Source organism: Erpetoichthys calabaricus, chromosome 9 (genome assembly GCF_900747795.2).
Source record: "Erpetoichthys calabaricus chromosome 9, fErpCal1.3, whole genome shotgun sequence".
NCBI lineage: Eukaryota > Metazoa > Chordata > Cladistia > Polypteriformes > Polypteridae > Erpetoichthys > Erpetoichthys calabaricus.
Window position 1 is genome coordinate 93,786,977 of NC_041402.2, and position 15,780 is coordinate 93,802,756.

A 15,780-nucleotide genomic window follows, 5' to 3' on the forward strand; every position below is an offset into this window, starting at 1 on the left:
TCCCCTGGTCCTTCCATTCCATTGGCATCTCAGCCAGGTAATGGCCCTGGCCGTCTGTCACAGGGCCCACATTTTTACAGCTCTGCTCCATCATGGAAACAAATGTCCCCTCCAGCAGAAGGAACAGAGCACCACAGTACACATGAAAGTGATATAAAATGTTCAAATACATGTTGAACAATTTTAGCTGTCTAGTGTTTAATTTGTAAGCAGCAGCCAGGGGAAACACAAACCCAGCCACAAGGGATGCACAAACCAGTGTTTCTTCATGCTGGTCTCAAGCCCGGATAAATGGGGAGAGTTACGTCAGGAAGGGCATGCGGTGTAAAATTTTGCCAAATCAATATGCGGACAACAATACAAATTTCCGTACCAGATCGGTCGAGCCCCAGGTTAACAACGTTAACAGGTTAGCCAACGGGGTGCTGGCGGAAACTGGGGTACTGTTGGCCGAAGAAGAAGCAGGAGAAGAAGGGGGGGGGGGGGGGGGGGGGGGGGAGACGTGTCCGGAGGCAGGAGGAAAGTAAAGAGAGTGGAACTGAGGGTAGGAACTTTGCATGTTGGCAGTATGACTGGTAAGGGGAGAGAGCTAGCAGATATGATAGAGAGAAGGAAGGTTGATATATTGTGCGTGCAAGAGACTAAATGGAAGGGGAGTAAGGCCAGGTGGATTGGAGGTGGATTCAAATTGTTCTATCATGGTGTGGATGGGAGGAGAAATGGGGGAGGACTTATTCTGAAGGAACAGTATGTCAAGAGTGTTTTGTAGGTGAAAAGAGTGTCAGGCAGAGTAATAATTATGAAGCTGGAAATTGGAGGTGTGATGATGAATGTTGTTAGTGAATATGCACCGCAAGTTGGGTGTGCAATGGGTGAGAAAGAAAATTTTTGGAGTGAGTTGGATGAAGTGATGAACAGTGTACCCAAGGGACAGAAAGTGGTGATTGGAGCGGATTTCAATGGGCATGTTGGTGAAGGGAACAGTGGAGACGAGGAGGTGATGGGTAGGTATGGTGTCAAGGAGAGGAATGAAGAAGGTCAGAGGATAGTGGATTTTGACAAAAGGATGGACATGGCTGTGGTGAATACGTATTTTAAGAAGAGGGAGAAACATAGGGTTACGTACAAGAGTGGAGAAAGATGCTCATAGGTAGATTACATCCTATGCAGAAGAGTTGATCTGAAGGAGATTGAAGACTGCAAAGTGATGGCAGGGGAAAGTGTAGTTAAGCAGCATAGGATGGTGGTCTGTAGGATGACGTTGGAGATCAAGAAGAGGAAGAGAGTGAGGGCAGAGCCAAGGATCAAATGGTGGAAGTTGAAAATGGAAGACTGCAAGGTTGAGTTTAGGGAGGAGGTGAGACAGGCACTGGGTGGCAGTGAAGAGTTACCAGACAGCTGGGAAACTACAGCAGATGTAATAAGGGTGACAGCAAGAAGGGTGCTTGGTGTGACATCAGGAAAGAGGAAGGAGGAAAAGGAAACCTGGTGGTGGAATGAGGAAATACAGGAGAGTATACAGAGGAAGAGGATGGCAAAGAAGAAGTGGGACAGTCAGAAAGATGCAGAAAGTAGACAAGAGTACAAGGAGATAAGGCGCAAGGTGAAGAGAGAGGTGGCGAAGGCTAAAGAAAAGGCTGTGATACGCAGCCCGGACACAGACAGACGGACACCGTATTCAAGTCCACCACACGTTTATTATTCTCCATATTTACAATAAAGTGCACAAACCCAGTGCACAAAGCACCAATCACCCCTTCAAGTCCTGGCCACAATATAAAGCCTTTCACAGTCTCTGGTCCGCCTCCACTCCTCTCCAACACGCTTCGTCTTCTTCCTCCTGACTCTCGCTCCTCACTGGAGGGAGGCGGCCCCTTTTATATGCCCCGGATGGGCTCCAGGTGCATCCTCAGGACTTCCGTAGCCACACCCCTGTGTGGCGGAAGCTCCCAAGGAGAAGCCGGAAGTCCACCGGGTGCCCTCAAGTCTCTTCCCCCCAGCACTTCCCGGTGTGGCGGAAGTACTGGGGGCCAATGTTCCCAAGGCATCGGGGCGCCCCCTGGCGGTGACCACGGGCCCCTACAGGGTTGAGCTTCTAAGCCCCCAAAGCCACCAGGGAGGACGCCCCCTCGTGTCCTGGAGGAGGCACAAGCCCTCCTCCACTCCTCCTAGGCGTCCCGGCCGGGCATGGACACCCGCCGGGCACCACAAGGCGTATGATGAGTTGTATGAGAGGTTGGACACTAAGGAGGGAGAAAAGAACCTGTACCGATTGGCTAGACAGAGGGACTGAGCTGGGAAAGATGTGCAGCAGGTTAGAGTGATAAAGGATAAAGATGGAAACGTACTCACAAGCGAGGAGGGTGTGTTGAGCAGATGGAAAGAGTACTTTGAGAGGCTGATGAATGAAGAGAACGAGAGAGAGATGAGGTTGGATGATGTGGAGATAGTGAATCAGGAAGTGCAAAGGATTAGCAAGGAGGAAGTAAGGACAGCTAAGGACAGGATGAAAAATGGAAAGGCCATTGGTCCAGATGACATACCTATGTAAGCATGAAGGTGTTTAGGAGAGATGGCAGTGGAGTTTTTAACCAGATTATTTAATGGAATCTTGGAAAGTGAGAGGATGCCTGAGGAGTGGACAAGAAGTGTACTGGTGCCGATATTTAAGAATAAGGGGGATGTGTAGGACTGCAGTAACTACAGGGGAATAAAATTAATGAACCACAGAATGAAGTTATGGGAAAGAGTAGTGGAAGCTAGGTTAAGAAGTGAGGTGATGATTAGTGAGCTGCAGTATGGTTTCATGCCAAGAAAGAGCACCACAGATGCAATGTTTGCTCTGAGGATGTTGACGAAAAATTATAGAGAAGGCCAGAAGGAGTTGCATTGTGTCAGAGAAGTATGTAAGAGTTGTACAGGATATGTATAAGGGAAGTGTGACAGTGGTGAGGTCTGCGGTAGGAGTGATGGATGCATTCAACGTGGAGGTGGGATTACATCAGGGATCAACTCTGAGCCCTTTCTTATTTGCAATGGTGATGGACAGGTTGACAGACGAGATTAGACAGGAGTCCCCGTGGACTATGATGTTTGCTGATGACATTGTGATCTGTAGCGATAGAAGGGAGCAAGTTGAGGAGACCCTGGAGAGGTGGAGATATGCTCTAGAGAGGAGAGGAATGAAGGTCAGTAGGAACAAGACAGAATACATGTGTGTAAATGAGAGGGAGGTCAGTAGAATGGTGAGGATGTAGGGAGTAGAGTTGGTGAAGGTGGATGAGTTTAAATACTTGGGATCAACAGTACAGAGTAATGGGGATTGTGGAAGAGAGGTGAAAAAGAGAGTGCAGGCAGGGTGGAATGGGTGGAGAAGAGTGTCAGTAGTAATTTGTGACAGACGGGTATCAGCAAGAGTGAAAGGGAAGGTCTACAGGACGGTAGTGAGACCAGCTATGTTATATGGGTTAGAGACAGTGGCACTGACCAGAAAGCAGGAGACAGAGCTGGAGGTAGCAGAGTTAAAGATGCTAAGATTTGCACTGGGTGTGACGAGGATGGATAGGATTAGAAATTAGTACATTAGAGGGTCAGCTCAAGTTGGACAGTTGGGAGACAAAGTCAGAGAGGCGAGATTGTGTTGGTTTGGACATGTGCAGAGGAGAGATGCTGGGTATATGGGGAGAAAGATGCTAAGGATAGAGCTGCCAGGGAAGAGGAAAAGAGCAAAGCCTAAGCGAAGGTTTATGGATGTGGTGAGAGAGGACATGCAGGTAATGGGTGTAACAGAACAACATGCAGAGGACAGAAAGATATGGAAGAAGATGATCTGCTGTGGCAACCCCTAACGTGAGCAGCCAAAAGAAGAAGAAGAAGCCAGGGGGCACGCATATATGTGGCAAAGGCTCAGCTCTGAAAATGAGTGTTTCTTTGAGTGGATATTACAATGGGGCACAGTAGACGTGAAAGTAATGTAGAAGAATTTCAGCAACCTTTCAAAATACATTTTGAACCATTTTAGCTGACCAGTTTTAAGTTTGAAAGCAGAAAATAAGGGGTATGCATTTTTGTTATTCATTTTATTGTAATCATTCCATACATATAGATCAATTTTTACAAAAAATAGGATTGAAAGCAAATCAAACCCCACCCCTGAGAAGGATAGCATGGCCAAAGGAGTAATACTTAAGGCTTGTAAACATGCCTAAATTATTGAGTTTGATAGTGCAAAAAAAGATAAATGGAGAAGGAAAAGAAAATTCTTCTTATTCTAAAATATTATTGATTAAATCCTGCCAGGTTTTGAAAAAATTCTGTACAGATCACCGAACTGAGAATTTGATTTTTTCCAATTTCAAATAATATAAAACATCAGTTTCCCACTGACTTATTAGAGGAGAGTTAGGATTCTTCCAATTTAACAAAATCAGTCTGCGTGCCAAAAGTGAAGTGAATGCAATCACAGCTTGCTTGTCCTTATCTATTTCAAATCCATCTAGAAGAACACCAAACACAGCGATTAGTGGGTTAGGAGGGATTGTGACACCAAGGCTGTCTGAAAGGCACTTAAAAAGTTTGGTCCAAAATGAAGTTAATTTGGTGCATGCCCAAAACATGTGACCCAGTGAGGCAGGAGCTTGGTTGCAGCGTTCGCAGGTTGGATCTTGCCCTGGAAACATTTTGGACAGTTTTAAGCGAGACAGATGAGCTCGATATATAATTTTGAGTTGAATAATTCTATGCTTTGCGCATATGGAGCTCGAGTGAATTCTCTGCATTGATACCTTCCACTCCTTTTCTGATATATTAATTAAGAGATCTTTTTCCCATTGTCCCCTTGGATCTTTAAAAGGAAGGGACTCTAATAAAATTTTATAAATTGCAGAAATGGTGTCCAAGTCCTCGAGGTTGAGCAGTATTTTTTCTAGCATGGTGGAGGGTACGAGATGAGGAAAATCGGCAGGTTCTGTTTGACAAAGTTTCTAATTTGAAGATAGTGAAAGAAATGTGTAGCTGGAAGGTTAAATTTGGAATGTAACTGTTCAAAGGATGCAAAGATGTTGTCTATATAAAGATCACTGAGCAATTTAATCCCAAATCTTTTCCAGATATTAAAAACTGGATATGTTTGCGAGGGTAGAAAGAGGTGGTTCTCTTGCAGAGGTGCCACAGATAGAAGATTTTCCATCTTAAATTGCTTTCTAATTTGGTTCCATGTTCTGAGTGAGTGAAGCACAATTGGGTTATTAGTATATTTGTGATAACTTGCATTTAGTGGAGTGCAGAGCAGGGAATATAAAGAAGTGCTGCAGGATTTTACTTCTATTGTGGACCAGGCCTGTGTATGTTCATTTATTTGTATCCAGGTTTTTACAGGTTGTATGTTTGCTGCCCAGTAATAAAACTGAAAATTAGGTAGAGCCATGCCACCTTCTGGCTGAGGTCTTTGTAGGGTCGCTCTTCGGATACGTGAATGTTTTGAGTTCCAAATAAATTAGGTTATGGTTGAATCTAATTGCTTAAAAAATGATTTATTGATATATATTGGGATGTTTTGAAATAAAAAAAGAAGCTTAGGAAGGATATTCGTCTTAACAACGTTAATTCTTCTGGGGTATGCATTTCTACAGCAAAGGCCCAGCTGAGGAAATAAGTATTCCTTCGAGTGGATGAGACGGTTATGTGCAGTAGACATGAAAGTGATATTGAAGACTTCCTTCAGTCTTTTTAAATAAACTTTGGACAGTTTTATAATTCCAGTATTGCTCATGCAAACAGCAGGCAGGGGGCACGCATTTTTAAAGCATTTTTAAATCTGGCTTCCAGTCATGGAAATGAGTGCCCACCCAGAGAATGGAATGAAGGAGCATGATGGAGTAGAAAGTGATGTAAAAAACTTCTAAAAATCAGTTTAAATAGATTTGGCACAATTTTATCTGTCTAGTGTTCATTTTGCAAGCAGCATACTGGGGGCACACATTTCTATGGCTCTGCTCCAGCCGTGGAAATAAGTGTTCCCTCCTGTGGATGAGACAAAAGGCCACAGTAGACAAAAACGTGATTTAGAAGACTTTCTACAACAATTAAAATATATATTTGGAATAATTTTAGCTGTCCAATGTTTTTTTGTAACCAGCAGACAGGGGACACACAATTCTACTGCGTTTCTCCAGCCATGGAGATGAGTGTCCCCACCAGTGGATAGGATGCAGTGGCATAGTGGAAAGGAAAATGATACAAAAGACTACCTACAATCTTTTTAAAATCAATTTAGAATAATTTTAGCTCTCCTGTGTTTATTTTGAAAGCAGCAAACAGAGGGCTTGCTATTCTATGGCTTTGCTCCAGCCATGGAAATGAGTGTACCCTGAAGTAGACTGGATGGAGGGGCACATTAAACATGAAATTGATATAGAAGGCTTTTTACAGCCTCTTAAAATACATTTTGGACAATTTCAGCTCTCCAGTCATCATTTTCCCAGCAGTGCAAGGGGGCACACATTCCTACAGTAAAGGCTGAGCTGTGGATATGAGTGTGTTCTGTTGGTGTATGGGATGAAGGGGCACAAGAGATATGAAAGTGCTATGGAACACTGCCTGATAAGCTTACTAAAGAAACTGTGCACCTATTATGAAAACGAGATCCCTCCCCAATTTAAAGGTGTGGTCAAGACATGTAAAAGATTATTTTTGATAGAACTTAGTATTATTTCATTGAAACGGTTTTATTCACTCATATGGCAGAGGTGAAATATGAGTTCAACAACAAAGCCTTTGCCATAGATTTTTTCCCCCTTTTTATCCCCAAGAACAACTATCTACATAAAATGTTAAGTGCAAGTGTTCATTTATAGTGTGAAAGTGGATTACAACATTTATTTTAATGATTTGTCTTTAAAATGTCTTTGTACTCAGTTATTGGGTGTCGAACAATTAATTATTAGTATTGATATTTTCCTAAACCTTATTTTCTGTTTCCCGAGCTCCCGTCGAAGAATTTACTGGTAACTGAACATACAGTGCGCATGCCAAAACCACTGTAAATACAATTAACAAGTGGCATGTTTCGATGCTATTTAAAACAAGTTTACTCTACGCCGTCAATCACACAGCACCCCAGTAAAATGACATTTACGTGTAATACACTTGCAACCTTAGAATGCATACTTTATTACATCGTTGTGCGTGAGGAAACAGCAGGCAGGCGGCGGAGAGGCCGGCATTTTGCATGGAGCATGCGTTAAATCAAAAGAGAATCGGCAAGCAAATATGCGTAAACACATAATCACACACTTTAGTGCGACGGCGCCAAATAAGAAATCTTGGTAACACCAGTAAATTAATTAAGCTGTACAGTAGTGGTAAATTGCATCCAAATACTTAAAATATAACATCTTACTGCATTGCCACTTGGTTCTGTAAACCACTAAAAGTAAACAAAAAGCCTTAACTTATTGTGGATATGACTCAACAAAATATTAAAAGATTGGCACAGAGATGCTAACCCATGTCCACTCTAATGGGTTTAATTTTTGGGAAATTGCTCATGTAAACTCTGTTACATCCCACCTTTCTGATAGAGATCTGTTGACACTGACGATGATACTACCACGGGATATTATGCTGTCGAAAAAGGTCATTCTTAGATGTGTATAGTACACCGCTACCATGAACATGTGCATCAGCAATGTTCAGAGACATTTAAACGATGGTCCACTCACACTGCTGAAATGCATTCTGGAAATTGCAGTATCATCACCGTTCACAGTTTTGTATTAAAAAAACACACAGCAAACACATTGGGTAATCACTAATTAAAATCGTTTAGTTCTCACCAAAGATCCATCCATTTGCTAAACCGCTTTTCAGTTCAAGTATTACTAAGAACGACATTGGACAGTAACCACGATAAAATTTTTTACAGTGCTTCTAGCACTTCTGTCAAAAATGACTAACGCTACCCTGCACGCCCACATCCTGCGAAGCCAGGCAGTTGAACTGTCGCGAGACGGAAGAGGAAACTGCGTCCTTTTAAAGTAAAGGGCAAATCGAGGAAAGAACTGATTCCGCCAGTAGTCAAGATGGCGACTCCCATGTTGCAGAGTGCAGCGGAGTTGCTGGAAACCTCGGAACCCGCGCTTCGACTAATAATTTCTATACTTATAGGTGAGTCATGAGAGGTGGGGGGCACTAACATCTAATTTTTAAATCAGCTTGTTGAGGCTTAAAGAAAAAAATACATAAGGCACAAAACTGGATGTGACAAGTATGAATCAATCCTAGATCAAGGAGGTCAGGGGTTGACAAATATAGCGGACCACAATGTGACGTGAAGAAAGAGAGTGAGGGCGCAAGAGGTGGTGTTCTAGTGAGCGAGTTGGGTTAATTTGAGTCACTGAGGGGGAACTACAGTGGCAAGATCTCCTGTCAGAAGGAGAGGGCGTATAGCACAATACAGATTAAAAAAAAAAAAAACTTCTTACAGGGACAAACAAAGCTGATGGGTAATATCTTGAGATGGGCATCTGAGTCTTAAGTTTTGTTTTAGGAGTCTCAGTTTATTGAATTTGGAAACGGGCAAATTATAGGACAAGTTGGTAATAGCTTGCAGGTAGAACAGGAGAAACCTGAAATGGAGCATGAAAAAGTGTATGACAGGCAGAAAGGGTGGTGTTTTTGGACTTTGCGCCGACACATCGACAGACTGCGTGTATCAGTTAATTTGTCTGTTTCGAAGATAATATAAGATGTTGTTCATTCTTGTGCTTATTGTCGTGTCTCTCCCTAAGAGAAATGTGTGCCTGTGTACTAAGTTGAGTGCTGTTTGATGTTTGTTGATGATGATGATGCCTGTTTGCCTATCACAATTTCGTGGCAATTATGTTTGTCTTGAAATATATTGTATCCTTACAAGTTGTGTGACCTTTAAACTAAATGTGAAGCAGTGTTACCTTTTCAAAGTCACCACTAGTATGCTTTCCTCAACCATACACTATTTGTTTGACCAGGGTTTAGTTTTCCAGAAGTGTATATTTATATTAAGTGGAACACGTTGATGCACTTTCTTGGCTGCTTCACTTGCACAGCATTGCTGAAATGTCCCTCTTAGTCTACTAAGGAGATAACTGTTTTGAATTTATATGTGTTAGTATTTGAAATTCTGACCCAGATATACTGAGTATATATTCTGAAGGTCTGAAGTTAATGGGTTCTTTTCTGCCATTACAGAGGAATTCCCAAATACTGTAACCTTTCAGGTCTTAACTAAAACCTCTGTCATTTGAATTTTTGGTGTATGTGTGTATTCTGACATATTCTTTCAAGTGATCCCATATGTAATGTTCACATTGTTTTTTTAGATAATGAAAGACTGAAGTTATATTGTGGCTTGTGTAAGCCTATGTCTTATTGATGGATTGTATGTATCATGTAGTGAATCAGTTAATGAGTTCTGCTACCAGACCCTGCAATCTGAGGACATTTGTGGGTTCATGTTGCTCATTCAAGTGCTTTTTAAAACTGCTTTGTCTTTAGAATTCAAGTATAAAAAAGTCATGGAAGTGGGTATGTGGTCTTGCATATCAAAGTATGAGGTTACTGGAAAGGGGTGTGTGGCCCTCCTGATATCTGTGCAAAAGGACAAAGGTCCAAGTCTTTAGAAACTTGGTACTCCCTGTTTTGCTATATGGTTACGAGACATGGTTGCGAGACATGGACGCGATCCAGTGACCTGAGGCGAAGACTGGACCCCTTCGGTACTGTGTCTCTTCGGAGAATCCTTGGATACCGCTGGTTTGACTTTGTGTCGAATGTGCAGTTGCTCACAGAGTCCCAAATGAGATACATAACTTGAATTTTGAGGGAGCATCAGTTACTGCACTATGATCATGTGGCATGATTTCTGGAGTGTGATCTGGCTCACAGGATCCTCATTGTTGAGGACCCAAATGACTGCACCAGGCCAAGGGGATGCCCACGTAACACCTGTCTGTGGCAGGTAGATGGTTATTTTTGGAGGGTGGGACTGGGCCGCTTATCTGCCTGGGGGGGGTTGTCAAACAGGATCCCAAGCATGTGGTTGGTGAGGCAACATGCTATACCAGTGCATGCTCCCAGACCTGACCTGTCCTTATTCACGTCTGTCATAGATAGCCAATGCCTATCTTAGCAGAACTGGGTTCTAAACAGAAACTAATCGTGGATAGGTCACTGGTGAAATGCACATGCATGTACACATGACTACACTTATTATAATGAATCAATTTAGAGTTCCTCATTAACATACTGTAACATGTTTGTCTTTGGTATGCAGAGTGGTCAAAAGTGTACCCTAAAAAGAAAACTCTTGAAGATCTGGGAATTCCTGCCCAGGACTATGGTGCTGTAAAGCTGCAGCGCTAAGCTCTGCCTTGCTCTTCTCAGTAAAGAATTTCATATTTGATATTCCTAGCAAAGAACTTTATATAGAACAACAAGATGACTTAGCATATGTAAATATGCCATAATAAAATGAACATACAGAATACTGCAGTGCACTATTGTGCTATAGCGAAAAGTCAAGCAACTGTTAATTTGAGAATGGTCTGGTTGAAGACCTCGCTTCGGTTCCTCCAATTGTAGGAACCTATTACATCATTTAGTGTAGAGTCTTGGCACAGAGTTGTCTTGAGAAATTCAATGAGACAATGGTACAATGTAATATTTAAAATTACTCATGTTAAATATACTGTTATTATTCTAAGATATGATGCCAAGCTACTGTGGCGAGTGGTGTGCCACTGAATTTCTGCATCCAGACTTCATTGATATATTTAAAAAAAAAATTATATATTTTTTGTAAGTATGTTTTGTAATTGCATTTGTCTTTTGTTTTTAGTGTGTCACAAAAATTAAGTGCCCAAATAACAATAAATGACATCACAGGTTCCTGTGGTTTGAGCAGTCAAACAATGCTCTGCAGCCAGTGTGTTGGATAATTATGGTAGTCTTGAGTGTAGTGATTTTCTTGTTAAGTCAGAAAGTGTTATTAGTTATATAAATGTGCTATTTAAATGTAAAGAATTATTATTATTAAACCTGTTTTTGAAACATTGCACATAATTGTTAGACTGTTCATCATTTATAAAGATGAAAGTTTCAAAGTTTTAACGATCCTCATTGATTTTTTTTTTTTTATCCATATTTTTTTTTCCTGCACCTTGTAATGTTTAGAACTCTCTGTTAAATCCAAATTTAGGATTATATTCTGCTTAATGTGAATCTAATTAACACATTTCAGAATGGAAACAAGTGGTTCGTTATTTTAGAGTTACTGTATAAACATTTTCAGAATACTTGCAGCTGATGTAGTTCACTCCTTTAATTTTCTTTGTTTCAAAGGCATGTTTCCACACATCTTAAAATACTGAAAAAGATTGTTTTTAACAATAAAAGCAATGTTTCATAGTAAATGATTTTGTAGGTTTCAGGGTGGAAATAAATTACAACCATGGTCTATTTAAATTATATAAATAACTTCTGATATTTTTAATATCTTAAAATCCTAAATTATCCTCTTCACGATATTGTTTTAAAAAAAAAAACAAAAAACCTTAGATCCTTAAATTAAACAATACCATATTTGTTTTAAAAATCCTCAGAGTGATGCTAGGTACTTGCAGCCTTTCATTAATGAGCATGATTACATCTTGCCTGAAGAAGGGGCCTGAGTTGCCTTGAAAGCTTGCATATTGTAATCTTTTTAGTTAGCCAATAAAAGGTGTCATTTTGCTTGGCTTTTCTCTACATTAATGACCATGACACTTTTTCAAATCTTACTTTACAGTAGTTTCAAGGAAGGTGTTTCAACAGGTTGTATCCTAACAATATTGTATTCCTGATTATTTGGCATTTGAATTAGTATCCAAGAACAGAAAGACTCTTAGGGCTAATTTAGAAGATGTGCAGGTGACCAAATGATTGCATGTCCATCCATCCATTATCCAACCCGCTATATCCTAACTACAGGGTCATGGGGGTCTGCTGGAGCCAATCCCAGGCAACACAGGGCACAAGGCAGGAAACAAACCCTGGGCAGTGTGCCAAACCACCGCAGGACACACACACACATCCCCCCACACATCAAGCACACACTAGGGGCAATTTAGAATCTGCCAAACCACCTAACCTGCATGTCTTTGGACTGTGGAAGGAAACCAGAGCACCCAGAGGAAACCCACGCAGACAACATGCAAACTCCACGCAGGGAGGACCCGGAAGCGAACCCGTGCCGCCCATGATTGCATGCTCCATATTTAATTTTTTTTCCACAATGTTAAGTGCAGAAAGTAAACAATTTTATTATTTAAGTTTATACCCAACAAAGGTTTCTTTAATATTCTTTTTCCTTTGGTGATTTGGTGAATTATGCAGGTTGAACAGAAGCAACAAACCATTTGCATGCACCTGTAGGTATGGTGTTGATTGGGTGATTCATTTTGTTGGAATGGCCTTGGATGTAACTGCACATATGCCCCAGAAAGTTGATTTATTTTCTTGTTTACATTTTAATTTTTGCAGAATTCCGTTACAGGAAGTGGTTTGTTGCACAACTTCTTAGTGTGTTAAACTTTATCTTTCTTTAAAAGATCATTATTGACCTTAAAGCTATTTTATTTCCAGCCCCGATTTGTGACTTATCACTACAGTATTTTTAATCCTGATTTGTTTTAAACATTTTAGTAGTAAGAGCTGTTTAAAACTCTCTACCTGACCAAGGGGGACATATATTTTGTATTGTAATATACTGTTATTTTTAAGCCCCAATTTCTAGGTAATTATCAGAGTATTAATATATCTTTTATTATTGATCCATTTCCTAAACCTGCATTATCCAGAGCATGATTGGGCTGAAACTGGAGCCTATCCCAGCAAACAATGGGTGCAAGGCAGGAGCAGTCCCTGGACAGGATGTTAGCCCATTGCAGGGTGAAGACACACAAGAATACACGCACACATAAACACACAAATGGCCAATTTACCATCACCAGTCCACCTAATCTACATGTGTTTGGACTACAGGAACTACTACTACTGGACTACTGTTAGGAAACCCATGTGTATATGGGGAGAACATGCAGCTCCACACAGGGAGCATTCAGGACATGAAGTCAGATCTACTTATTAGGATGCAGCACTGCTACCACAACACCACTGTGCTGCCCGGCTTTTACTAAATGAAGTAAATTGTCTTTGTTAATGTAAAAAAATGTAGATCTAAATATTTAGGATTTTTATTTATCAGCACCTTTTACTCTCTTTTAATAAAATGCTTACTTTTAACTAACTTTTTGTTGTAAAAAGAAGTTTTTTGTAAGAAATTGCATGCATGTATTTTTTAATAAGCCAAAATATAATATTCATCCAGACCTAACTATGAGAATATATTATTTTCAAGTCTCTGAATGTAAAAATGAAAAGTACAGCTCTGCCATTACTATTACTATCACACAATGACCAACTTTAATGTCAATTTTATTGTATTTTTTTGTTTTATTTGTTCTTGTGGAACAATTTACATTTTTATTGCTGCCATTCTGTAATTATAGCTTTTGTTTTTTTATGTTTTTTCTACTTTCTTTACCAGGTAAATATTTAGTGTCACATATTTTTTTTAACTAATTTTGAAAGCTTCAGGATCATTTAAATGTTGCAGATAGTAGACGTGTGTTAAATACTGGAATGATGTAGGGGAGTCCTCAAAACTACTCCTGACTAGTGAGTAATATTCATAGTAACTGTTACTCAGTGATACATGCAACTGTGTGTTGTGTTATGAATATATTTATTTATTTATATATATATATATATATATATATATATATATATATATATATATATATATATATATATATATATACGAGCTGTATATACCCGGCGTTGCCCAGGGCAGAAGTAACCTAATCGGTCAAACACTTACATATATACCAAAGTAAACCTAATCGGTTAAACAGCTTCATATATACAGAAGCGAACCTAATTGGTCAAACAGTTATGAATGTGCAGAATGATTTTACAAACATTATGCGTGTTAACAATTATTAAAAAGAAAAGATTGAGGAACTGTTCTTCTATATGTGATGAAGCCACTAATAAGACAGATTTTTTCAGGACCCAGCTGTTTCATAACTAAACTACTGCCACCCCAAAGTAATGCCTAATAGTGGTTTTTGGGGTAGCTGTGGAATAAAAAGGGTGTTTTTTAGTCAGTAAGAATCTGACAGTACCCTTCAGTACGGGCTGAAGGGTGCCTATGTAAGGTTTTACATCCTTCCCGTATGGAAAAAAAAAAAAACATACTAAACTTTTTTTTCATCATTACAGATAATCTCAGTCAAATCGAAGTACGCATTCTCAATTTATTTTTATCTAATTTTTACTTTTTCACAAAGCCATCCCATGCCAATTTGTATGAATAAACTTTTGCTAGAGAGTTACCAAAAGTTTATTCATGCACATATTTTAATACGGATAATCTATTTGTAATCAAGGTTCTCATTTTCATTCTAATTTAAAATAATAATAGATACTCATTTTTTTCTTCTGTTTTAGAAAAACCAATCTATGCCACCTACGTCTTCGTCAAGTCAGCTTCATCCAGCTTCATCACATATAGAAGAAGAGTTCCTCAATCTTTTCTTTTTAATGATTGTTAACACGCATAATCTTTGTAAAATTATTCTGCACATGCATAACTGTTTGACCAATTAGGTTCGCTTCTGTATATATGAAGCTGTTTCATCGATTAGGTTTGCTTTTGTATTTATGTAACTGTTTGACCAATTAGGTTTGCTTATGTATATAGATTAGCTGTTTGTCCGATTAGGTTCGCTTCTGTATATATGAAGCTGTTTAACCGATTAGGTTTACTTTGGTATATATGTAAGTGTTTGACCGATTAGGTTACTTCTGCCCCGGGCAACGCCGGGTATATACAGCTCGTATATATATATATATATATATATATATATATATATATATATATATATATATATATATATACATATACACACATACATGCAGTTTTAATAACACAGAAATCAATATAAACATTAACATCATTATCATATGAGAATATGAAGTAATATATAAGAAGCACATTTCATATAAATATAAATTATTAAACAGTAAAGTCTTCTTCTGTAATTTGCTACCGTGGCAATTTGTGTGTCTGTCCAGGATTTTAAATGACCTGTAGCTCGCAAACCGTTGCACCTATACACTTGAAATGTGGTACACATATAGTACGTCACGTCTACTATCCGCTTTATGGGTGATGATTGTTTTAGTCTTTTTATCTTTATTTTATTTTATTGTAGAATCAAGTCCTATCTGCGCACAGCAGGGCAGCCGTGGGCGGATGCGTATGGTGTATTCACTCGATGTTATCGTGCATTGCGCTGTCAGTGGTATTTTGATAAAAGAATTTGAACAACATATAAGAAGCGTATAAATTATTAAACAGTAAAACATTAACATTTAAGAAGTAAAGTTACATTAAGTACTACTGCTGTGCCTTCGGGTATACCTCATTTTTTGTTTGCCCATTACATGCTTAAATGTATACATTTTTTGGTGCACCTACCCGAGAACACGCGACATATAACCGAGCGTGGGAGAACCATGGATTTTAAACACGCGTTGAGTTGATGTGCTGGTCTCCCTCGTGAAATAACTGGTAATGTTTGACTAAAATCTACAGCGAGTAAAACGACATTAGCTCCTATTTTTTTTTTTACGATC

The 15,780-nt window shown here is 39.5% G+C and overlaps 1 protein-coding gene across 1 annotated transcript in view; it reads left to right on the forward strand.

Annotated features, from left to right (window-relative positions):
• The first annotated feature begins 8,042 nt into the window (after positions 1-8,042).
• lpcat3 (lysophosphatidylcholine acyltransferase 3) overlaps positions 8,043-15,780 on the forward strand; it is a 46,780-nt gene continuing 39,042 nt past the window's right edge. The window contains exon 1 of the mRNA XM_028809944.2: positions 8,043-8,166. Coding sequence (XP_028665777.1) covers positions 8,082-8,166 — 85 coding nt within the window. The 5' untranslated portion in view covers positions 8,043-8,081. The remainder of the gene's footprint in view (positions 8,167-15,780) is intronic.